The 25,772-nt window shown below is 32.0% G+C and overlaps 1 protein-coding gene across 1 annotated transcript in view; it reads left to right on the top strand.

Annotated features, from left to right (window-relative positions):
- The window catches only part of LOC129226830 (phospholipid-transporting ATPase ABCA3-like), a 65,519-nt gene that overhangs the window by 31,388 nt on the left and 8,359 nt on the right, over positions 1–25,772 (top strand). Inside the window, 8 exon segments of the mRNA XM_054861460.1 lie at positions 473–683; positions 2,591–2,840; positions 6,726–6,883; positions 13,346–13,965; positions 15,679–15,955; positions 16,852–16,977; positions 17,102–17,335; positions 21,897–22,414. Of these exon segments, the coding sequence (XP_054717435.1) occupies positions 473–683; positions 2,591–2,840; positions 6,726–6,883; positions 13,346–13,965; positions 15,679–15,955; positions 16,852–16,977; positions 17,102–17,335; positions 21,897–22,414 (2,394 nt within the window).

Consider the following 25,772-nt stretch of genomic DNA (forward strand, 5'->3'; position numbering starts at 1 on the left):
AATTGTGTGTCTAGACAAATTGAATTTAAAACTATCATGTTTCAAAAGATGTACTAATTAGCTCATTAAATCTTAGTTAATTACAGTGACCTGCTGTTAAAAAAAATAGGAATTTCATATATATATATATATATGTTCAAGTATGTACATACACCTTGTAATAATAGTGCAAATGTAAGGCAAAGCCTAGAGTGGCTTTGGAATTTGCAAAAAAAGTTAATTTTTTTTTAGAATTTGCTTTTTGATTTACAATTTACTATAGTGTGATATGATATTACTCAATTTTTTTGCAACTTTAGCTACAGAATTTGCACTCCCGCCCCCCATCAACTTTTTCTGCCCTTGACATATGCGCCATTGCCTTAATCTGACCCTAACGCTTTTATTAGTTGATTCTGTGTTTAAGTTATAAACCTGGTCGAAATTGTTTTGATCCGTGAGAGAAAATGATTTACGGTGTTATTTAATTAAGGTTGTCATACTTGACGAGCCAACATCAGGAATGGACCCTTTCAATCGAAGGTCTTTGTGGGATGTTTTGCAAAATGAGAAAGAAGATCGCACCATTCTTTTGACCACCCATTTCATGGAAGAAGCAGATGTTCTTGGTGATCGTATTGCTATAATGGCTAATGGAGAAATCCAATGCTCTGGCTCTCCTTTGTTCCTGAAGAAAAAATATGGTTAGTATTCCAGCGTTTTGTAATATTTAGGCTTTTTTTGTCATTCAGTTACTGTATTCACTGTTAATGCATACAGTTAGAACATGCATTTTATAATTTTCTTTTTTTAGGTTGTCAAGTATGAAATTGAGCTTTTGCTCAATTTCATACTTGACAACCTAAAAACATAAGCACATAATTAAATTCATTTTTTCCAATAAAAACTTTATTTTTAATCAAAGTATGCACCCATATTATCGATACACTTTTTCAATTTTAGAGGTGACTCATTTATTCTTATGCTGTTGAAGCCTGGATCACAGGAGTCAACAAACTCTTGAAACACGATTTCGACAGCCTGTGCAGAATTGAATTTTTTTTTTCTAGATAAAAAGATGTTTAAGTTTCGAAAGAAATGATAGTCAGTGGAGGCATGGTCTGACGAGTACGGTGGGTGACGAAGAATTTCCAACTTCAACTCCTTTGACTTTGACCCTATTATTTGGTCAGGCATTGCCAAGCAGGAGAATGGGAGTCATTCGATTAACTAATTTTGGTTGTTTAATTGCAAGATTTCTCATCATTTTGTCTAATTGATAACAGTAGACATCCGCCGTGATCGATCCGCCAAGTGCCATAAAAAACTGTGGTGGATGATACCTGATCTAGACAGTATTTTGGTGGTTCATCTTTGTCCAACCATTGCGATGAATGCTTACAATTATCGTACATGATCTATTTTTCATCTCATGTTGTAATTTGATTAAGAAATGATTTGACTTTGTTGGGAGAAAGATGTATGTCAAGTCTTCGTTCCTTCTATGCATCAGTCAATTCATTCAGTATCTACTTGTGCTGCTTTTTCACGTTACCTATTTTGCCAAATGAGTAAAGATTGTTTGCTTTGATACAATGATAATTTACAGGCAATTTGGCTTGAATTCGCTTTCACAATGGCTTTCCAAACGTTACTATCCACCTGAGTCTCGGGGTGACTTAGACAGGTCAAAATCTTCCAAACAAAATATCTTAAACCAACGAGCTACAGTCCATTTGTAACCACTTGAATGTTAAACACACTAAGTGGAACTCATACTTTATCAATACACAAAATTCGCTAATTACCATGGTCTCACTTAACTGCCTATGCAAAAAAAAAATTGCAAATTTTTTGAAACTAAAAAATGCTTTAGGAAGAGGGAAAGATGTAACTTTCACACAAAAAAACAAATTTTGCTAAAATATGGTGTCTAAATAAAGTTATGTGAAATTTAAATAAATAACATGAACTTTGCTCCATTTCATACTTGACAACCTAAGAAAATCACTACCCGAATAATTCAATATAAGATTTAGTAGTGTTAAATGTGTTTTGATTTTTTTTTTTTTTTTTTTTTTTTTTTTTTTTTTTTTTTTTTTTTTTGAACTCTGAAGCAATGTTAGGTATTTTTTAAAAAAAAATTCTACTGTATACGGATCTGCACCTCTATTACATTTACAATATTGTACACATCTCATGTGTCAATACTTTTCTCCACACCCTATCCTTAGCATCATGCTTTGAGATTGCCTTATGATTTTGGCAAAGATAAAAAGCCTTCATTAGATAGTTAAAATGTCGATTATAAAGTCGACTAGTAGCATTGTATCAAGAAATAATTTCTTTTCTCTGAGACCTCTGTTGTCCCAGCGTTTGTGCAGAAGCATTAACTGAACTTTTTGTATTGTAGTAAGTTTTGCATAGTGAATATTTCATTGAGACAAAAAAAAACTTATGATTTTTATAATGAGTATCACCGTTTTATACAGCACTGAAAAAGAATAAACTTTTATTAGCATTTGGACATATGAATGTTAAAATGTTTTCACTGAAACAAAATGTCTCTCCCTGTACCATTGCTTTTATAAATGTTTCACTTTGATTTCAGGTGCTGGTTATCATTTAGTTATGGTTAAAGAATCATCTTGTGATGTTTCTCAAATATCTGAAATAGTTCTCTCGCATATTCCGAATGCGGAAATGTCGAGCAACATCGGTAGCGAGTTAAAATACATCTTACCTCATGAAAGCAGCAATTTGTTTCATGGCTTATTTTCTGAAATTGAGAAAAGAAGAGAAGAGCTGAAAGTATCAGGATATGGAGCTTCCATTACCACAATGGAGGAAGTATTCATCAAGTATGTAATTATTTTTCATTCATTAAAACATTGTTTTGTCCATTGATTTATTTGTGTACAGAAGCTATAGCAAAAAGGAGGCGATAGAAGATTCAAACAAAAACAAAGTTTAGCCCTAAGGTTTTCACTTATCCTCAAAACCAAAACATAGATCTTTTTCCTGAACTGCTGTTGATTTTTCATTTGATTTTATTTTAATCTGAGATCTGCAGTTGTGTAAATGTCTGTTGTTGTATAATACAATAAATTGCAATTCATGACCTCAGATAGCTTGTAGTAAATTTATTTAAAGAATAATTCTCAAAATAATTTTTGACTCTGGCCTTGGATAAAAACAGGGCTACCAACTTTTGAAAATCTAAATTAGTAAAAATAAGAAATAACAACATAAAATTGCAGATTACTACATTCACGTGTTTTAAGGTTACAAGAAACCCCTTTTTCAATGTAAAATAAGTGAAATTAAGGAGGAAAAGACTTGGTAATTCAAGACTTTTGTTCATAGACACTGCGATTTTTTTCGTAGCAGTTGACAGCTCTGGATATAAATATATTGCAGAGAACAATGTTTTAATGATCACCTACTTCTTAAACAACCACCTAATGGAACAACCAAGATTTTACAGAATAGAATTTTCTCTCATAGATTTAATGATAATTTGTGTTTCATTAAGAATTATCTTAGTATAATTCCTTCTCAAAAGGTCTACATTTTTATCAGACCAAAAAGCATCTCCTTTGTTTTTCAGATTGGGTTGTAATTATAAACTTAGACCATTACAAAACGCATGCAAGGTGTTCCGTAAATAATGGGGCAAACTTTAAGGGGGAGGTAGGGTACATCACAAGATTCAGATTTGCATAGCAACCCATGGTCGAAAATGTCATGGAAAAGTAGTACGACAGGTACAAGAAATGAAGAGACCCAAGATTGAGATCCTCTAAAATGTTTATTGGTCAAAGATATTACATGTGCTGTGTACATTATATTTAAAAATGTCATAAAAGATGTTCAAAATTTCCACCATTGTTAGCGATGCATGCGTTACATCGTCCGACCACAGCCTGGCGAACTCTGTTAAATATACCCAGATTTTGTTTTATATCTGCAGCGGCAGAGATGATTCTTGCAATCAGATCCATCTCTGAATCCATAAGTGTTGTGTACACAGCACTTTTCAGAGCACCCCAAAAAAAGAAACCTCAAATGGACTGAAGAATTGCCAGGGTTGCCACGCACCGGGAAAACCGGGAAAACCTGGAATTGTCAGGGAAAATGAAAATGGCCGAAAATCAGGGAAATGTCAGGGAAAATGAAAAATTGCATATATCCGATCGTTCTTAGCGCGGCCTGCGGTTTATGACGTCAAAAAAAAAAAACTTTCTGCCTTGTTTTTTCACCGCCATTCCCTTCCCATTCGTCGTTTTGTCATTCCCCTCTTTCTTTTTCCCCCTGCAGTTCTTTTTATCAACATCTCTGCCATTGGCACGTGCGCCATAGCAGTCGGCGTGCACCGTGCACCATAGCAGTCGGCGTGCACCGTGCACCATAGCAGTCAGCGGCGGACATGCGCAGAAGGTACTTCTTTTCTTCCTCGTTTGAGCGGGCCCTGTTTAAGCGCTGCTTGTTTACGTCAGCAGTTCTGAAGTTGTTATGATGCACAGCACGTTGTTTTGTCTGGGAGTGCCGACTGAAGTTTTTAATAAGCTGCAATAATCTTTTCATATTTTATATTATTTCTTTAAATTAATTAATGTAATCGTATTATTCTAAGCAATTTTGTTCTGTAAATTTAGTTCATTAGACAATTTTAAACTTAGAAAGTTTCTTTTTTACAGAAGTATCGCTAATCTTTTAGTATTTTGGTAGTGATCTTTTAAGACTTCCAATGCGCTTCTTTCTTTCAAAATAAAAGTAATCCGATTAAAAAAAAATCTGCACATCAGAGAAGTTTCTGATCAATGCTCAAACTTTAACTTTATGACAGGGTGCCTACAGGAGTGATTATGGCGAAAGTTGCGCCATCAATTTTTTTTTTGGGGGGGGGAGGGATTTTTTAATTATTTATTTTACTTTATTTGTATTCAAATTATTTACTCATATTATTTTACTTTATTATTTTCATCTGTGTGTGTGTATTTTATTGGGGAGCGAGCACACTTTTTTTTCAAAACAATAATAATTAAAAATAAATAAATAGGTAAAAAAAAATAAAAAAAGAGGGTTAAAAATAAAAAAAGCGCTAAGGCGTTCAGAAATATTGGGGGGGGGTGCTATTGAACTTGGGGGGGGGAGGGGAGCACCCCTGTGTTATGAGCCACAAACAGGGAAAATATGTGAAGCTAAAAGGTGCATGATTTTTTTACAGGCCAAAGTCTAAAAGCGCTTTGAGTTCAATGGATTGGAGGGGTAGAAAGCAATAATTGAAAAAGTTTAGGTTTCATAGGTTTTAGTTCAGATTATTTTAGCAATTAACTTTATTTTTGTGATACAGATGTCACAATTGCTAATTCTGCAGTTCTTTCACTTGATGTAAGGCAGTGGCTCCTCGCTATTGAAAATTAGATATGCTACATTTACATAAATTGTTTATTACAGTGATTTGCTTCACTTGTGTTAGTACATTCGGGGAAGTTCAAAAATACACTTTAAAAAAAGGTTTCTCCTAGAAAACAGGACACCACTCAATGTTTTTAGACTTGTGGATAGTAAAATACTGGAGGAATTTTAACTTCCTATTCCAACTGAAAGAGGGTGCTCGACCCCCTCCCTCAAACTTCATAAGTATGAGGAGGGGGTTAAAAAAATTCATTGAACTGAATAAACAATGTTACATACTATAATCTACACGAGTTATATGCATATTCATTGCAATAAAATAATTACTTTCATTAAAAAAAAACAGCTGGGGAAATTAAATGTTTCTAAATTTGACTTTTTCTATGCTAGAGCTAATGTTAAATGGAGGGGTCATTGAGCACCCTCCTAAAATTTGAGCAAGAAGCTAAAACTTTTACAGCACAATACTATTAGTAAGTCTAAAAAAAATAAGGGGTGTCTTGGACTCGAGCCGAAAGAGAAAAAAAAAATTGAACCACCCTTAGTACATATTTTTGATTATTTCAGCTTGAATAAATTAAATTTGGTAGCCATTGTTTGTAATGTTTGAAAATGAGGTAAATTTTATCAAAATTTGAGATGTATATATTAACGTTGCAAGATGAAGGTGGAGATTGATAACCTGGAATTTTTCTCAAAACCACCTGGAAAACCTGGAAATGTCAGGGAATTTCATTCTTGAACTTCTGTGGCAACCCTGATTGCAGTTCTGCTTCCTTATATGCTACTGTGAACAACGCCACCTAGCATTTTGGACCACCGGTTGCTATGCAAATCTGAATCCTTGTTATATCCCCTACCTGCCCTTAAAGTTTGTCCCAATATTTACGGGATACCCTGCATATTACTGTTAGAATGAGCATATACCAACAGTAAAAAGCAGTAACTTACAGCTTAGTATTACAGTTAATGTTTCTGACATTTTTAACATAGTTAAATAAAAGCTGGCTGTAAAGTTTTATTCGGCTATATTAGCAAAGTAAAAAAAGATTTTCCTTAAGAGATTTTGTATGATTTTGCTAAGGGCGTTTATGGCTTAAGTAAAATTCTCCGAGGAGTTTGATGCATGAAAAAGTTTACGAAATCTTTTTTTAGTGTATAGTTTGAGAAATTTTACCTTTTTTTTCAAATGACAATCTTTTTTTTTTCTATCTCATAGCATACTTGCCTTAATTATGTGACTTTTTCTCTAAAATCTTGTTTAGTTAGCAATTAATTATCAGAAAGTTTTAATTTCAATATCTTATGCTATTTTTCTTTTCAAGGGTCGGAAATGAAGCTGAATGTGCTCGCTCTGGTTCAACATTGGACATCAATAAAGGATCATTTCAGAATGAATCTTTTTCCCCTTCTGACAGTGGTGTTTTTAATTCTGAATACAATGATAATATTTCTGGTAATTGGGTACAATTAGCTTCTCTAGGTAACAATTCATTGAAAATATTGCGAGTTATAATGCAGTGGAACCCCATTATATCGCGGAAATTGGAGGACATATTTTACATCTGTGTTACAGCTCAACTGTATTATAGTGATGCTTATTTTTTTCCCAAATGTAAATGACTGTAATAAAACACAGCACAGTACTATTAGACCTTAATCTGAATACCCTGTCAAACTTGACTGAAATTAGGTCCCAGTTATTGCATGCAGAATTTAAGTAAAGTGTCTTAAAACAAAAGTGTACAGGCAAAAAATAACAGTAACTATTAGCTTAATATGCTTTTAACTCTTACTTGAGGACATCTAGTGTATTATTAGAGCATCAAGAACTTAGAAGGGATTGGGGTGAAGAAGTAGGTTTTATGCACAAAAGATGGATCTTCGAGACTACAGAGAGTTTGAAGATGAAAGAAAATAGGACTTTGTTTTCTAAAAATATCGGAGATAGCACCTGCAGTATAACCAGTTCTGTGGTATATTGAGGTTCTATTGTATTACAAATGTAGAGTTAAGTGTTTTGTCAATTTGCACATTTTGTTTTTAATTGTATTATTTACATACTTAAATGTGGTAAAGTATTAGTGTTAAAAGTTAGTCTTTTTATTTAATTTTCAAGCACAAAGGTATTTATTCATTATCTATTAAATACTACTGTAAATATGTTTTCAAAAACTTAAATTACCAAGAAATACTTTCTTTTAATCATAGTTATCCAAATTGCAATTCTCATGTACATTCTCATACAATTCAGCTCATCATGCAATTATGTAAGAGACGTTATACATATAATTATTAAATTGTATAGATGCGATATAATTTACATAAAATTATTTAGATACAATAATGTAAAATGGTATAACATTTTCAATAAAAAATCATATAAAAAATTCAAACATTTAATTTGCTCTAATTATTGATATAACAGATAGGTACTCTTTAACTCCCTCAATTACCTGAAAAGAAATAACCTAACTTGTGCCTCTACTGTCTTCTGTAGTATTTTGTTTTATTCATAGTTTCAAGACTTTCATGTTCCAATATTGCATTACTATCTTTGCTAACTTTGTTGGTTTTTCTATGTGTTCTCATTTAAGGTTGCCAGTACCTGGACAACCAAGCCTAGCTTGGCTTTAAAAGAATTATTTTTTGTCAACTCGTGTTTATCTAAGGTTCGATACTTTTTCAAGTAGAGTAGACCATTGTTTTATGCAGGTTTTCTTTTATGCGGTTTTGATTCTACACGGTTTAAGATTTGACACCTTTATTTTATTTTACCCGGATAAGTTTCGGTTTTATGCAAATGTGGCAATGCAAACAGATAAAGTTTTTCCCTCTTTCAAAATCCGAACTCCTAAAGATTTCAGATTACACATATTACACATAATAAACTGCATTTCGGCGTTAATAATCAAGCTTGAGCCACTGGAGGCATTTTATGCGATTGTTTACAGAGCTCTTACCAGAAGTGAAGTTATTGAACTCACACAGTCAGAACTCACTGGAAGAAAAGCTTTTAGGAGTGACAAAAGAGGACAAAAGCAACAAGGATACCGACATCGATGACACAGACCCAAAAACGTTAACAATAAAAATTTTGAGCCATTCCTTGACAATAGAAATGATCTTTCTGATTTGTTAGTGAAAGAAGATTCGATCATAGAAATGATCATGGATGCGTTAATGCTCTGCAAAGAATTAAAGAGAAAAATTCTTGACTGCCAAAAGAATATTGTAGCCAGCTCCGTTTCATAAACACTGAATTAATTCGCGTTTTCTTTATGCATTTGTGTATAGCTATCGATATAAGTTCACATTAAACTTATTATACAATTAGTCATCACTCGATTGAAGTATTTTTTCTATTTATGGAACCTAACCCCTGTTTTAACACTAATATTAAGTCTTAATTTATACCGTTTTGATTAACGCGGCATTTCCGAGGAACGTTACCCCCACGTAAAACGAGGGTTTACTGTGTACTTGAAAAGCATCACGTTAACAAAATATTAAGGTTCTTGCCACTCGTTGGATATGCTTCCGAGAAACGAGAGGTATACATGTAAACATTTCATCAGCATTACAATCATTTCAGCTATAAGAAGCCTACTACTGAATATAGGCCTCCTCTTCCCCACATAGGCAAGCTCTGGAAGGTTGCGTACAAATATTTAACGCATGGTATTGCCGAAAAATTAGTTTCTAAAACCAAACTTGGTGACAATAAATATGAAAAAATTGCTAGGATTTAAAATTTGCCGCAACCTTCTTATAAAGTACCAAACAAAGAAGATTCTGAATGTAATTAAATCAACATTTTGCTTTAAACTATCTGTTAAATTTTTGTTTCCACTATGCAATTTTCCTGTCATTAATTAAAAGATTTTGAACTTGGAGCCAATTTTACTATGGTGAAATTGGTTTTTAATCCAATACTTCCTTCCATACTATGCTGTGATTCACGATTTTATCCCAATCGAGATTTTCATTTGGAATAAGTACTTTTAGTGTAGTTGGTCACTTTACGCCAGAAAATGCTACGTACAGCATGCTATCCATAAAAACTGATGATCCACAAACCACTCTAGCAAATTATAACAACAACAGTCTTAACAAAATATAAACAATCTCAAGACATGTTTTTTTTTTTTAAATACAATTTAGATGTATGATTTAAAAAACATATAAACTATTTAAAGTGTAAAAAAGAAAATAAATAAAATAAAATAAGATTGTTAAGCAAAGATTTCGCTGATAAAAAAAAACTTATGTAATGCTTTTGAATTTGGTTTTAGCCAAGTGTGATTGAAATTAGTGGCTATTAAGTGTGATTGAATAAAGTGGCTAATATCAGCCAAGCCTGGCAACCCTAAACAAGTTTAAAATTAAAAGCGAGAAGAGACGAATTCTCATTGTTATGGTTGCAAATTGTCTGTCTTATGTGTCAATTCAGTTTTTTCCAAGGCTTAACTTAATAAGACTTTATATTAAAAAACTGTTCTTTGTAAAACATCACGTTTTTACAGAAGAAATACTAATGTAGATGAACTTAGAATGCAAAACTACAATTAAATCCAAATCATTAGAGCTGTTTCCGAGATACAATATATATATATATATATATATATATATACACACACACACATATTAGAAGACCCAACAGGTGTTGTTCTGTTCAAACTTTGTAAATTGAAAAGTTAAAAAATTTCGATAAACTACCAAGTGTTTGAACCACTTTGTTGAAAAAAAATATGTAAAAAGAAAATGTTTTAAGCTGCTTGGTGTCAGAATGCGTATATTTGTTACAACTTGATTTAACTAATGCCTGCCGAGCAGTTGTTTTATTAACTATTTTTTCTTCCGTATTTGATGGTTTGTTCCTTCAGCCATATTCAAAGGATAAAAAGCGTCCTCAGATATTAAGTGTAAAAAACTAATTATCCATCTAGGACAAACGTGAAATCCCGCTGCAACATCCCCCATATGAAAAATAATAAAACAATCGAAAGGATTTTGTTTAAAAAAAAGTTAAAGGTAAAAACAGTTCTCTGAATAAGCCAAAATCACTCCCCCCCCCCTCCCGATGTAAAAAAAAACTCTTCAACTAAAACTACTAAAAACTTTAAAAACAAAAAAATAATTCTTTGCAATTGGAAATATTTCACCAAATGAACAAAAAATACAGTAAATTACATTAACAGTAGCTTTGAAATGTAAACAAATAATCACTCAACTCTATTGTTTATAGCCAAAGTCACCAAGCCAAAACTTTACTGTAATCCAGCCGATCAGTGAGCAAAGCCAACTCCGACCGATTAGCAGTCCGATTTTTTGAACGAAAACTTTTATAACTTTATATATTGCCTAATTTGTTCTTTCCACCAAAGATAAAGATCTTCCACTGCAATGATCTTTTGTGTACAGAACTAACCTGTTGTAATTTATCTGGACGAAAATAAAATTTGTTTCATCTTTTAATTCCATCATCTTTTCCTTTAATAACTTACTGATTAGTTTGATAATCTTTAAAGTATTCTTGACATTGGTGCCAAAACTCAAATGGATTTCAGCCGAGAAACAAATATTGCTAGGTACGGTACTTTCTGATCATTTGGTTAGGAAAACCTAAAGCACCGATCCGGTCACGTGGTTCAACTACCACGACAGAACACACGTTTTGCGTGAAATATCCAGTACTTTACTTTAAAATATATCATGGGACCTGAAATGGTTAATTTCAAGAAATGAAGGCTTCACTCTCTCTCTCTCTCTACATTTTATCTATTCTTAATTGACATATCACAGTAGGAAATTTCATTAAAAAAAGCAGAACTGGCTTTCTTATTTTCCTTTGGCAACGGGTTAAATATTTATTTCAGTTCTAGCTCAACAATAGATTAAAATAAATGTTAATCATTTGTGAGATATAACCATCCAATGTTTAAATTAATTAATTAATTAGCAAAAAGTTTCCAATTCGATCCATCGCGCTTATATATATAAACCATGCTTGACACAACTTAATTACACACAAAAAATTTGATCAAAATCGGTGCATCCGTCCGCATAGAAGAAATTTATATATTAAGATATATATAGTCATTAAAAAATTGCTCTTTTAAAGATGTAAGATGTGAGAATTTTTTTAATAGGTAACATTTGCACAATATGATTAGATTGTATATGGAAAAATATCAAACTTAAATAAAATAATATTTCAAATCTTTCAGCATGTCCCTTTTTTCTTTAAAAAAAAAAGACAACCCTTTTTAGAGTACCCCCTCCTAATCTCTTATGTCTTAAAAATGAAATGGTTTTCATATTTTTTGGGTTTTGCCATAAAACTAAAGATTTTATGAAGACCATGAACTAAAGATCTGCGTATAGGAAAGTGTCAACAGTTCTTCTTGTAGGTATGTTATAAAAACCAACCACCAATAACCATGTTCTGCAGAAGCTCTCCTATTTGTACTTATCACTTTTGCTTTCTTTCTGCAAATGAGCAATTAGTAGCGATATAATTTAAATAATTGAATTAAAAGTTTAATCAAGTTTGCATGTAAACATCACTGTATGTGTGCTAAGTAGTTGTTTTCACATATTTCCAGATTTATTACATACAGCTATTTCAAAGTTACAAGAAAATAGTTCTTCTATATCCGGTAAAAGACCTATCCTAAATTTTGATTCGGGTATGTTTTGACTGCTTTTACTATGCTAAAGTGACCCCAAAAGCTGTTTTCAAAAATTATTACAATGTGCTTGAAACATAACCTTCTGTGATGATGAAAACATTAGTGTGTATTTAGTCTGAAAACTCATTGACTTCTGCAGGTCTTAAAACTTCATTTAAAGAATTTTTGTCTACCAATAAAAATACAGTTGGCTCTCTGTTTAACAACATTTAAGGGACCACAAAAAATGGTCCTTAAGTACAATGTGTCCTTAAATAGAATGTTTTTAAAACTACAGTGGAGCATCCGGGACAGTGAAAAGCCTCCTTCAAATAGAGAAAATCCTTAAGTAGAGCGTCGTGAAACAAAGAGCCAACTGTATTTAGAAGCAGAATTATCATAGATGCTTCTGTGTTCACGTAGAAAGTTGAATAGAAACAAAGTGGGCAACCAGGAAATGAAGAGGTTCAAAACTTATACCTTAAGGAATTCTTTCAACTTCATTCTTTTCTAATATGAAGCCAGAGAAAAAAGAACAAACTGTCTTCATTTGGCAGTTTTTTACTCTTTATATTATTGCAATGCAAGCATTTTATTGAACAGAAAAAAAAATCAACTTACTAGGTATTAATCAACATAGATTGTATATAATAGCAGTGTTTAATGTTCAGTTAAATCAGTTTATAAAATTTCTTTAATTCAAAGGGTTACATTGAGTTGAATGACATTTTAGCTGATAAGTTCTCTTCTTTTAACCGTTCAAGGCCATTTAATTTGCCTGCATTTTATTCTACTTACTTTTATTTTGATCTTTGTAGTCCAAACTTTTATTTAACAGCCTAACAACCAGATTTTTCTACTTGATATCATAATTTTATTGAGATCTGCCAATGCCCATCTAATCATTTGCATTCGAACCTTGTTTATTCAAAAGGCTTAAAATGGGTTGCTGCTAAAACAAACTACATTTGCGATCGCTATCCAACTGAATTTGAAAATAACGTTTTTCAACTTTGCAAAGTTGTTTTTCAAATAAGACAAACCATGATAATGACGAATTAATTTTAAAGGTCCCTTTGAGTTTGCTTTAATGAATTTCGACTCTCATATAAAGGTATTAAAAGTAGAAACTGCCATATACAAAGTAATATTGTTGTAACAATTCTTTGATTTTCAGCAGCTTAACTTTTATTTTTGCTTCTGTTTAGTTTTTAAAATGTATACTATCATTTGTTGCATTATATCCTAAATTTGTAGTCATATTTTTACAGGTACAACTATAGACCTTGCAAGTACAGATGGAACTTCTGAAGAAAGAAATATTGGATTCCACTTGTTTGTTACTCAATTGTACGCTCTTCTTGAAAAAAGAATTTTGCATTCTTACAGAAATATTCTGCTGACTTTATCACAGCTTATTTTACCACCGTTTTTCCTCATCCTGACTCTTATTATGTTGAAAACACTGCCAAAACCCCAAGATTCACCCCTTCTTCTACTGAGCACTGAATCTTTCCACGGTACCACAGCTCCCTATGTCGTAGACCAGAAAGTCAATGAAACCATTCAGCTCGGAAAAATTTATGCAACTTTGTTCAATTCTTTGGATAACCCAGTTAAATTAGATGCTGAGAAAGTTAATATTACTGAATATCTTATAAATGAAGCAATAAGAGATATTGGGAAGTATAACATGCATAATATGGTTGGAGCTATGTTTGAAAATAAAAAAGGCACTCGGAAAATCACTTCATTATTCAACAATCAAGCTTACCATTCTGCTGCAATATCTTTATTGCAAGTGGACAATGTTATCTTGAAATATTTAACCAAAGATAATTTTACATTTTCTGTAAGCAATCACCCTTTGCCTCGAACACTGGCAGAAAAGGTAATTAGATATGTACTTTTAGATTATGAATCATTATTTTCAAAACTTTATAAAAGTTGTTATTTTTTTTTATTTTTGCAATAACTAAAAGGAAAAGGCATAATTTCCTTGGGAATTTTTTTTCTTCAGAAAAAAAAATACATAATTTTTTTTATCTTTGATGATAATCAAGTCTTTTTAAAATATACAGAAATCGGTTTGACATTGTAAGAATGAAGGCTAAAACGGGCGGTGTCAATGATGTTGTGAGGTTCGGGGCGGTGTCAATGATGTGAGGTTCGGGGCTGTTGTGACATGGTCTGTTGTGACAAGTGTTGTTACCCCAAACGTTTCGACCACATCTGCGGCGGTCATCTTCAGTGTTTATGTGGTCGAAGCTTCCAGGAAGCGACTTCCTAGCAACTGATACAGATTTCAAAGTGTTGTCAATATTTATGTGGGAAGAGCTAGCTTTTGCTTGGATTTGGGCCAAGATTGGCTGCTGAACGTTCGTCCTTGTTTTTGGTTCCAGAAACATAGATGAACGTCTGATACCAGAAACAAGGATGAACGTTCATCAGCCAATCCTGGCCCAAAGCGAAGGAAGAGCTAGTTCTTCCCACATAAATATTGACAACAATTTGAAATCTGCATCAGTTGCTAGGAAGTCGCTTCCCTGGAAGCTTCGACCACATAAACACTGAAGATGACCTCTGCAGATGTGGTGGAAGTTTAGGGCAACAGCACTCAGATCACGGCACAACAGCCCGGTATCTCACAAAATCATGTTTTTACATTATTTGATTTTTTTTTTTTTCACCAACTCAAATAGAAAACTTTTTTTGGGGGGTAATTTTTTGTTGTGATTCATTTGTATTGTTTGTTTCTTCTCTTTGGTTCTATTTACGTATTTGAAAACTGAAATTCTTGAGTTCAAAATATATAAATATTCAAAATTTATTGAAATGAGATACCTGACAGTTTTGGAGAATGAATTTGAAGTTAAAATGAATTTTTATTAACTTACTTGCTATCCTTTCACATTAATCATATTCTGTTTTAAAAAATTGTCACCCACACAGAAGTTGTCGAAGTGATAGTTCGCTTTTACTCCAACATTGGTTTCATATTTTAAACTTAAGTCTTAAAGTGAAGATTTCTCACATGTTAGAGGGGACACAATGGTGATGGAGGAAGAGAAACAAGTTATTTTCCCTTTTCGATGTTTACAATCAAATGTCTTTACAAATACTTTATTTAAAAATATTTTTAACTTCTAGTAAGTAAATTTATAATAAATAAGCTCTAACATCAAATGTACATAATTTCTATCATCTCTCAGAAAAAAAAGAAATAAAATCACTTTTCATTTTATCTAGTGAAAAGTGATGAACTAAATGGAATAATTTTAAGAAAATTGACATCTTATACTATTTTTCCAGACTGATGCAGTTCTCAGCTTCCATGTTTAGGCCAGATAATAATATTTGACCTGGTATTTATCTGTGCCACTATCACATTCAGTGCAACAAGCTTGCATTCTGACCATATACTACTCACTCATTCTCAAAGAATCCAATCCATCCAAAATTTTTAACTAATTTTAAGCCCAGTTTTAACCTAATCCCATTCAACATAAATCCATGACAACCAAGCTTCTGTATCCTCATTGCTTTGTTTAAATACTTGATTGTGTTAAATGTATATTTACATATTTATTTTGTTTTTCTTCAGGGAAAGCAGCAGCAAACTCAAACAACTGAATCTTATCAAATTGCTCAAGACATTATGTTTGGAATGTCCTTTTTAATTGCTAGTTTTGCAGTGTTCATCATTAAAGAGCGATCGTCAAATTCCAAGCACTTGCAAAGAGTCAGTGGAGTTAATTTGTTTTCATATTGGCTTGCATCCTTCATTTGGGATTTCTTGAATTACCTAATACCTTGCTGCATTCTACTTTTTATCTTCTTTTGCTTTTCTACTGAAGGATTAAGTTCCCCAACTGAATTAGGTTAGTATAGTAAAATGAAGTAATTTTCTGTGTCATGTCTGTCTGTTATTAAATCAATCTGTTGGGACCCCAAGTATGTTACATTTGTATCCTCAACGATATACTTTTCTAAAAATTCATAAAGCATAAATCTCATTAAAAAATATTCATATTGTAATGAAGTCAACTTATATTATGAAAATATATGTTTAATAAAGGTACTTAAATATTGATAAAATAAAATTAAAGATTCTGTAATACAGATACTATATTTGAACTGAAGTACCTTTATAAAATATTAATAACATTTTTTAGTTCTGAGGTTTTATTGTATTTATATTTTCTGTGTTTTTAGTTTTTCTTATAGGTGAACTTGTGCTCATACACAAAGAATGTTTGGTTAAATGTTTTTTTTTTTTTTTTTGCAACTAAATTTTGTTTCTGTTTTTATTTTTTATATTTATTTATTCGTTTCTTTTTATTTATTTATATAGCAGTTGAGAGCAAAAGTGGTCTAAGTCAGTAAAGCAAGATTTTGAGTAGTTGAAGGGGTTAACAGCCACTTTTGCACATAGCAGTCCTACTGTTCCATTTTACAACAACTGTCTATTAGCAAATGATCAAATCTGGACTTGCACCACTTTCACATGAAGTAGAATGAGATTAAAACTTATTTTTGATGGAGTAAACATAAATTATTTAAAAAAATTGTTTTGCTCTCAATGGCTCATTTAAATATTTGAGCTTCCTTAGATGAATTGTGTCCATTGAGAAATAATTTTACTTGCCTATTAGTAAAAAATATTATTGCTCAAAAACTTTTTATGCTTTTAAAATTGAAATTTATGCTGTAAAAATCGGTACTTTTAATTTTGTGATGAATGTGTAACAAATTGTTAATTTATTTTCCCCAATAGGTCGTTTATTTTTGTTGTTCTTCATACATGGTTTTTCAGCATTGCCCTTTGTGTACTGTTGCACATTTCTATTTCTTTCTCCCTCTACTGCTTATGTTCGACTTAGTCTTTTTAACATTTTGACTGGCAAGTATCATTTTGTTTTTAATTATACTTCTGATAAAATTGTTGGATAATAATTTATTTACATGTATGTGAGTGTTTTTATTGTTTGAGTATGAAGTAATCATTAACTATGTTTCCCTTCTAGGAATTGCCTGTTTGCTGACGGTAACTATCTTGGAAATTCCTGATCTTGGGGTTACGTATGTTGCACAACCTCTGGATTATATATTCTCAATATTAATACCAAACTTCAGTTTAGGACGAGCTGTAAGCAATCTGTATCAAAATCGCCAATTTAACAAGTTTTGCAACAAGAATTATATCAAAGCATTTTGTAAAATGGATCCAATATTGGATATAATAAAGCCATGTTGTAAAGGTAAGTTCAAATTATAAAATTTATTATATTACACTCACGGTTGGCTTTTTGCCGCCAGAAACTGGTTTTTGCCCTGCCAGTGGCAGAAACTGGTTATAACCGGTAAAAACCGGCAGAAACTGGCAAAAACTAGGAAACGTTTTTAATAGCTCTAGTAATTACTTAATGACAGGCAATTAAGTAAAATAAAAAAAATAACTACATTTTGTCATTGCAAAAACTTAATATAATAGTTATTTTATAATTAGTGTAAAAATATGTTAAATAACAAGACTGACATTTCCAAAGCAAAGTAAAATTTATCATCGTTGAAATTGCTATGTGTTAGAAATTTTATCCTTGTAATGTTGTAAGTAACAAATTTTTCAGTTTGTTGTTTATAATTATTTTGTTTGCATTTAATATAAAGTAATATATCAAATATTTAAATAAATACAGATTTGTGTTATTTCATTAAACTCTAAAATTCAGGAACTTGTCATTTTACACTTAATATAACTGAATAAAGCTATTCTCAAAGAGCTTAATCAAGCAGTTACTGATAATTATTTACTCGCCTATATGCTCCATCCAAAGTATTTGGGAGTAAATTTATCATGTAATCAAGAAGAAAGTGCCCGAACTTTACTCACAAATATTAACCCTGATTATGTAACTTATACCATAGCTTTACAAAACAAATCAGCCCCTTTTCCAAAACCTATTTTTCCAATCAAGTTGTAACAACTACTCCAGCTACTGCATGGTGGTCCAGTTTGAAAAAAAATGTGCTATAGATGAAAGTTTTGTGAATCTTGCTTGTTCTTTGATGATAATGCCAGTTATTTCTGCTGGGATTGAAAGAATCTTCTCAAATTTCTCCTTTGTGCACAACAAATTGAGAAATCGTTTAGATTTAGAAACAGCGTCAAAACTTTAATTTTGTTACAGGCTGCAGCAGTGTGAAAACAATGTAAAAATTTGATTTTGAATGGTGATAGTGTTGTAAAAAAATTGTATTTGGGTTAATATTCAATTATTTTTCTTATACATTTTCTATTGTATGTCAGGAATTGCATTTATGTCATTTTTTGAGTTTCTGCCAGTTTCTGCCATAAATATGGCAAAAAGGGGTTTTTGCCATGCCGGTTTTAACCGGTTTCTACCAGTGGTTTTTACCGCCTCGGCAGAAACCTGCCAACCCTGATTACACTACATTACACTTGTTAAAGATTGATAAAGCCTAAACATATGGTTAAAATAATGATTACTTTTAGAACTTGCAATAAATGTTTTAAATTCCAAGTTAGAAATATGTTATCATTAATGCAATATCCAAAACCAGTGCTTTTTTGAAAGACGAGATCAAGAGATAAAAAATAGCATGCTGGTAAAGTTTAATGGTAATAAATGTGTCTTGATTCAAGGCAAAGGAAAAACTATCAAAATGCACTACAGGGCAAAAAAAAATCTGTTATTCTTTATAAAAATTAAGATTTGTTGTGATGAAAGTTCAAATACTGCTTTCAAAGTGGTAATTGTCTTAGAAAAAATGGTGTTATTTAAAAAGAAAACCCCTAGAACTTGGTGATTCAAATAGCAATTAATTACTGTGAAAATCTCAAAAATGGTTACGGCAAGTAAGGCACTGAGCAGAAAGGACATTAAATGCAATAATAAGTGCAATAGCATTTATTTCACTCTTGGATCACAAGACAACTTGTAGTATGGATTTTAATATCTGAACTGTGGGAAAAAAATGCTTATAGAAGCTGCTCAGAATGGTGGTCAAAAACCTCATCGTACAGTGGACTAGTGAAAAAATGTCTGTTGTGCTGGTTTTGCGCTGGCTACTTCTAAGACATGAATTTTGTTGCACACACTAATTTATTTGACGTGTACACAGGTTAGAAATTGCTCACTCATATTGTCATTCTGTTCTTTCTACCATTATTAAAAAATTCTTCAACTCAATTTGCATTATATTTTTTATTCATTGCTCTGTAATGTAAAATGGAACAGTAAATTGAGCACTCTTACTCTTATATTAACCATCTTTATATAACACCATACTAACCATCTTTTGCATCAGGGACAAGTAGGATTGTACTTAAAGGTGGACTAACTAGGCAACTTTTCTGGATAGCTTAAACCTAGGGCAGCAAAGTCTTTTTTATTTATTTTTTAATTACAAAATTTAAAGAAAATTAAAATCTATGTAGAATTTTTAAACCTTCTAAAAAAGTAGTATTTTATATTCTTAAAACATATGAACAATGAAAAAAAACAATAATTTATGTGTTCAAATTGGATTTGAATTACCAAAAAAATTTCAATGTGTTCAAGAGTGAATTTAAAAATGAAAAACAAGAATTTAAATGCGATAGAAAACTTTGAAATAGTTGTGTAATTCAGGGTTTAAACTGAGATCACGAGATCCTAAGCAAAAAATCTAAAATTGGAAAAAAAAAAGAACTTAAACGAAGTTCTAAAACGTTACAGGTTAATGACTTAATTCACATATCTTTTTAAGTAGCTGAATAAGTTTTATCTCCAGCATGACATTGTTAAAGAAATAAATACGTAGTAGCTATTTTTTTCCCTATCAAATATAAAAAAAATTTAAATTACAATTATTATTAGGATATAAGTTCATAAGTTTCATTTTTTTAACGGTACAATTTCCCTCCTCCTAAAAATACATTTATTAGGGAAACATAATGCCCATTGACTATTGTTGAATTTAATTGTAATTTAAATATCTTCGGCAAAATTTATAATAAGATCAAGTTTAAGTTGCCATGGTTCTTCCATTCTCGGATCTGGATTTCTTTTTTTTTTTTTTTTTAAGCAAAAAAGTGAAAATGCCTTGCATCATTTTTGTAATTGAGTTAGTATTTTTGCATTTTTCAAAAAACATAGTTGTATTGAAACCCTGGTGTTATAGGCCATAAAACACATTTGACACCATGGCACTGTATTGGTAATCGTAATATGTTTGTTTTAATAAACCTTCCAATCCCCAGAGAGAATTGTTGCACACTTTTTATATAGATTTGCTTTTTTAATAAGAGGGGTTACAAAAAAATGATAGTTACAAATGGCACATTAAAAAAATCAGAAATTTTTGCTTTTTTTTTTTTTTTTTTGAATTGAAATAGTTAGGGTTCGTACAGGTTATGGAAATCCTGGAAAGTCATGGAAAAAATAAACAGATTTCAGACCTGGAAAAGTCATGAAAAATTAATATTTTCATTACATGTCATGGAAATTTATTTAAAGTCATGGGAAAATGTCTTGGGCAGTAGTAAAGTAACAGTAGAGAATTAAAATTTTGAGTGATTTAAACGTATTGCATGTAAAAGCTATTAATACTCGAAAATTGAACGATCTCAAAAACGAATTTGAGTTTAGGAATCCTATTGCATCCGCTTCTGTAACACTCGTCCGCCTTTTTTTTTTTAATGTGATTTTACTGCTGGGACATCCCTGATTTTGAATTCACCGTTATTTTTAGAATTTCTTATATGTTATATTCTGTAGTAGTGGGCTTAGCATGTTCTTGACTTTGCCATACCCACTCAAAAAGTGTAATTTAATTGCATCCGAGTTTATTTCAACCATTGTAATTGTCAGAGTTTATCTTAATTTGTTGAAGGCTTTAGAAAATGAAGACTTTAGTCAGGCAATAGAACATAGAAGTAGGGGAATTCTAACAATAGTCAAACTGATGCCCAACGTGCAGCTCACAAAATTGATCCATGTGGCCAGCTGTAATATCTGGTTTAGAAAAATGAATTTACTGACAAACATGAGGTTACTTCACTGAATGAAAATACTGTCAAGTTACATGGATCATTAGAAGCACTGTTGACACCAAATGGCAATATTTTTTTGAAGTAAATTTATTATCGGAAACTTAGTAAATAAATCATTCAACTTTTGTCCCATTCATTACTATTATACCCTATTTATTAAATAATTATTAGACATTTAAACATCAGTATATTGCATTCACTATATTTTTAATTAAGTTTATATGATAAAGACAAATAAGAATATGTTTATAAGTTTCTGCAGTGTGCACTGATATTTTTTCAGTCAAGTAAGTGCTTCGATGAGGTAGTGCATTCATGTAAAAGTTCTGCTAATACACACTTGCAAAAATTGGCAAGTTTGACATTAAATAGTACCATTTCTCTTTGTGTAACAAGGTCATCAAAATTTTTATGAAGTCTTAAAAAAGTCATGGAATTTTTTTATCCCAAATGACTAAATAAATCAGCCAAAAATGTGGTTTGATAATTCAGCAAAACTAGTCGAGAGTAATACATGCACAATTATATTGTACATTTTAAAACCCTTTGTCTATGTATTCAAACATTTGTGGTATTGTTGGTAGAAGACAAATAAATACTACACATATTCAAATGTATTACTTATTTTTTGTGAGGATGACAAAGTACAGAGAGACCGAAAATAAAGACTGCAAATATTTTTGATTAATGTTTTACATTTAATTAATGCAATTGGATATAGTATATTTTTCGCACTCTCTCATTCTCTCACTCTCTTTATGTAGGTAAATGTGGTGATGAATGCATCCCTTGGCAAGAAAATTATTTAGCGTTTGAGGCTGCTGGTATTGGAAAGCAGTTAGTATTTTTTTCAATACAAGCAATCATTTTCACAATTTTACTTATACTTTGTGAGTGGAACTTCCTGCGATACCTCAGGTACAAACTTAAGGGTAAAAAGATAATGCCTAGTGTCAACACTATTGTAGAAGGTGTTGATTCAAGCAATGACTTCATAGAAGATGATGATGTTAAGACTGAAAGGGTAAAAATTGTATCAAGTTCCATGGAAGAATTATTTTTCAATCACCATTTAGTCCTCAGTCAGCTCACTAAATGTTATGGCAGCTTGAAGGCAGTTGATAAAGTAACATTTGGTGTTCAAAAAGGTGAATGCTTTGGTTTGCTAGGATTGAATGGAGCTGGAAAAACCACTACTTTTAAGATGATCACTGGTGATGAATCAATTTCTTCTGGCGAAGTTTATTTGGATGGATTCAGCATTAAAAAGTCTATGAGAAAGGTAGGTTTTTTTTCTGCGATTTTTCAATGATTTTTAAGCAGGGAATTTTTAAATTTTTATCATATGTATTGATATAAACTGAATGTGGGAAAATTGATTACTCATATTAACACTCTTTTATTTTTTCAAATCTCAGCAGATGAACTAAGCATACAATCTTTTTAAAACTATGCTTTTTAATAAATTGTAAAATATGTCCCATTTTGTACATTATCATTTATTTAACAGCTCATTTTATTAGTATTGCAATGGCTTTGTAAAAGAAAATAATAAAAACAATGTATAGTAGGGGGGCATACTACATTCCGTGGGAAATTTCGTGAGGAAATTGTGAGACCAACTTTAATATATTCCTTATGGTCTGTGTAGCTATGCCTCACCGGGTGTTTTGCTTGAATTTGTGTCAGATGGCCTGTATGACGTCATCAATCCAAGATGGCGACTTTAATGAGTTTTTACAATTATGAGTTAATTTTTGGGTATTTTGTGATAATTTTCTGGTGAATTCACTTGATTAATACTCTATTCATCTTCTGATTATAAATTAAAAACAAAATATTTAATTTTTTTGTTTATTAACTCATTTTTAAAAAAATTCTGATAAATCTTCTTTTTTCGCTTTGGCTCTCAGACTTAGCTGTTTTAAAAGTACTTCGGGTAAACTTTCGCAGTTAAAAATACTTTTAATTTTCAGGCTAAGATCACTAAACATTAGTAAAGTCGAGCCTCGTTAATTCGAACACGATAATAACGAACTACTGCTAAAGCGAACTACATTTGCGATCCCCGTCCTTCTGTTGAAAATCACTTAACACACCTAACACTTGTTTTTCGGATAAAACGAGCTACTGTTGAGACAAATTCACTTTGAAGGTCCCTTTGAATTCGTTTTAACGAGGTTTGACTGTATAATCGTTTGACAGAATTCTAATAACCTGTATACCCCCTAAACTCTTTGACCGGATATGAATATCGTACATTGGGGGTGCTCTTAAGGAATTTGTAGGGAGAGTAAAAGAGAAAGCTTCTGCGTAGAGAAAGTATTGTTTCTCAGTTCGTTGGTGAATAGTCTGTAAATCTTCAAGTACGGTTATTTTTTCCTTAACTTATCACTGCTAAATTCAGGATGTCTTCTCTCCCAGAAACTCATTTACAAGTTTTTTTGCCTCCATCTTTGAAAAAAGCAAGACATGCAGGATGCTAAGAGAAGTGCACTCATAAAGCAAGCATGGACTGAAGTAAGAGATTTCACGAAATGGATAAAAATAAACTATATTGTTCTACTTCCATTCATGAAGACAATGTTGTAGACTACACACAACGAGATCCAAAATTGTCGTTGGTGACAAAAATAAGTGGTTTTTCTGCCTCGGAAAAGGCGGTGTAAGAAAACCATTGCTGGCGATAAAAACAGATTCTGCAGGTCAGCAATTAAAAAAAGCCATTGAAATTTCCAAAAATGAAACTTTCAAAATTAAACTCAGTGACTGTACAGATCCAGGAGACCCTCATGCAAAGAACATTTTACACCACAAATATTGCTGAGCAAAACATATATTTAATGTTTTCCGAAAAAAATGCGATCCGGATGTAGTAACAAAGTCACAAGACATTATTTCTAATAAAGCAACAGACGTAGAATTCCTGTGTGCATTAAATGATTTTCTTGTTCAGGGAAATGTTACTACAATAGCAGATCTTGAAATGAATTATCAGTCGATTGCAAATAAAAATTTAGGAAAAAATAGAACGCAAAAAGAAATTAAAAATCTCATTCAAGAAGAAATTGATGACGCTTTATTTATAATAATCCAAAAAGTGTAAATGAGTCGCAACGCGTATCTTTAAAGGAAACTGCAGATATTACCCTATCTAATGCAGAAGATGATTTTATAGACATTGGAAAAAACATGAGAACTATCTTTGAAGATGCAAACATGTTACGCAAAACAGTTTCATCTGACCAGAAATGGACATTTACAGGATCTCTTGAACAGAATCAGATAGTTGATGCCGTTCCAATCGAAGTTGATCAGTTTTTTAAATGGTGCTGCAACGGAAAATTCAAAATTAATTCTATTTCTGAGGTGCAGGACAATATCGTGCTGAATAAAGCAAAAAGACCATCACACATATTCATGTATAAAATACTGTCTTTGCACCAAGCATCGAAAGAAACTGTTCATCGACATGCCCGAGATGTGCCTTTGCAAGTAGGTGTTGGCCTTACTATGTACTCTATTACCTGAAGCAAATATATAATTGATACTTTACATAAACTAGGTGTTTCGATTGATTATGCCAAAGTTCTACGTTTGGAAACATAGATAGCAAATGGGTTAATAAGGTGCATGGATGATAGTGACGGGATGTATATTCCTCCTGATTTGAAAAAGGCAAGATTTTTGTGCTACAGATAACATTGATTTCCTTGAAGACACATCTTATGGGAAGGGTACTTTGCATAGCATTGTAATGGTACTTTATCAACAAAAAAAAAAAAAAAAAGACTCGGATAGACAAATTCCACTTTCTCTTACCATACCTTCAGCATCCCGTTCGCTTTCGACATTACCTCAGTCTCTGACTGAAATAACGTCCTATAAAATTGCAAAGATAAGTAAGCCCAAACGTTCAGCATATGGGGAAGCATTAAAAGATAGGAAAACTCAAAGAGAGATATTAAAGGCATTATGACAGCATTAGGACCAGAAAAAACTCAAGGAATATTAGGACTCCATGCTCTATCAGGATGTGATACAACAGGTTCACTTTCTAAGAAGGGAAACCATCTTTTTGAAAAATTTATAAGACGGCAAACAAAAACTCTTGATGCTCTGAGTCATCTGGGGTCAACCGAAGAATTTAATGCAAATGATAAAGTTGCTATTGAAGGATTTATTTACTCCTTGTGTATGCCGCTGACCAAGATTTCAGGTATTGGAGTACTTCGTTGGTTCATGTTTTCCAAGCAGTGGGCTCAAAATGAAACTTTGCCCCTACAAGAACATCTTTCTCCTCATATATTTTAAGAGCGCATTATTAGGTATTAGAGTGGCGTCTTGCTGACCATCAGCACCCAAATTCATATCACCGTTTGACTTCGGATGGGAAAAGAAAGACAACTTCTATGCTTCAGTTATGTGTACTTCCTTGTGCACCTGAATCCATCTTGAAATTAGTTCGATGTAGCAAAGACAAGTAAGCCCAAATTGCATTTGCATGAATGAAACAATGCATTTGCGTAAAGGGCAAATGCATAGTTGCATGCAAATGCAAATCTTAAAACATTGCATGCACTGAACTTTGTATGTGTGGAGGTGATGAGGACTTATGTGAAAAGCACAGCCAACAAAGC

Source organism: Uloborus diversus, chromosome 7, assembly GCF_026930045.1.
Source record: "Uloborus diversus isolate 005 chromosome 7, Udiv.v.3.1, whole genome shotgun sequence".
NCBI classification, from domain to species: Eukaryota; Metazoa; Arthropoda; class Arachnida; order Araneae; family Uloboridae; genus Uloborus; species Uloborus diversus.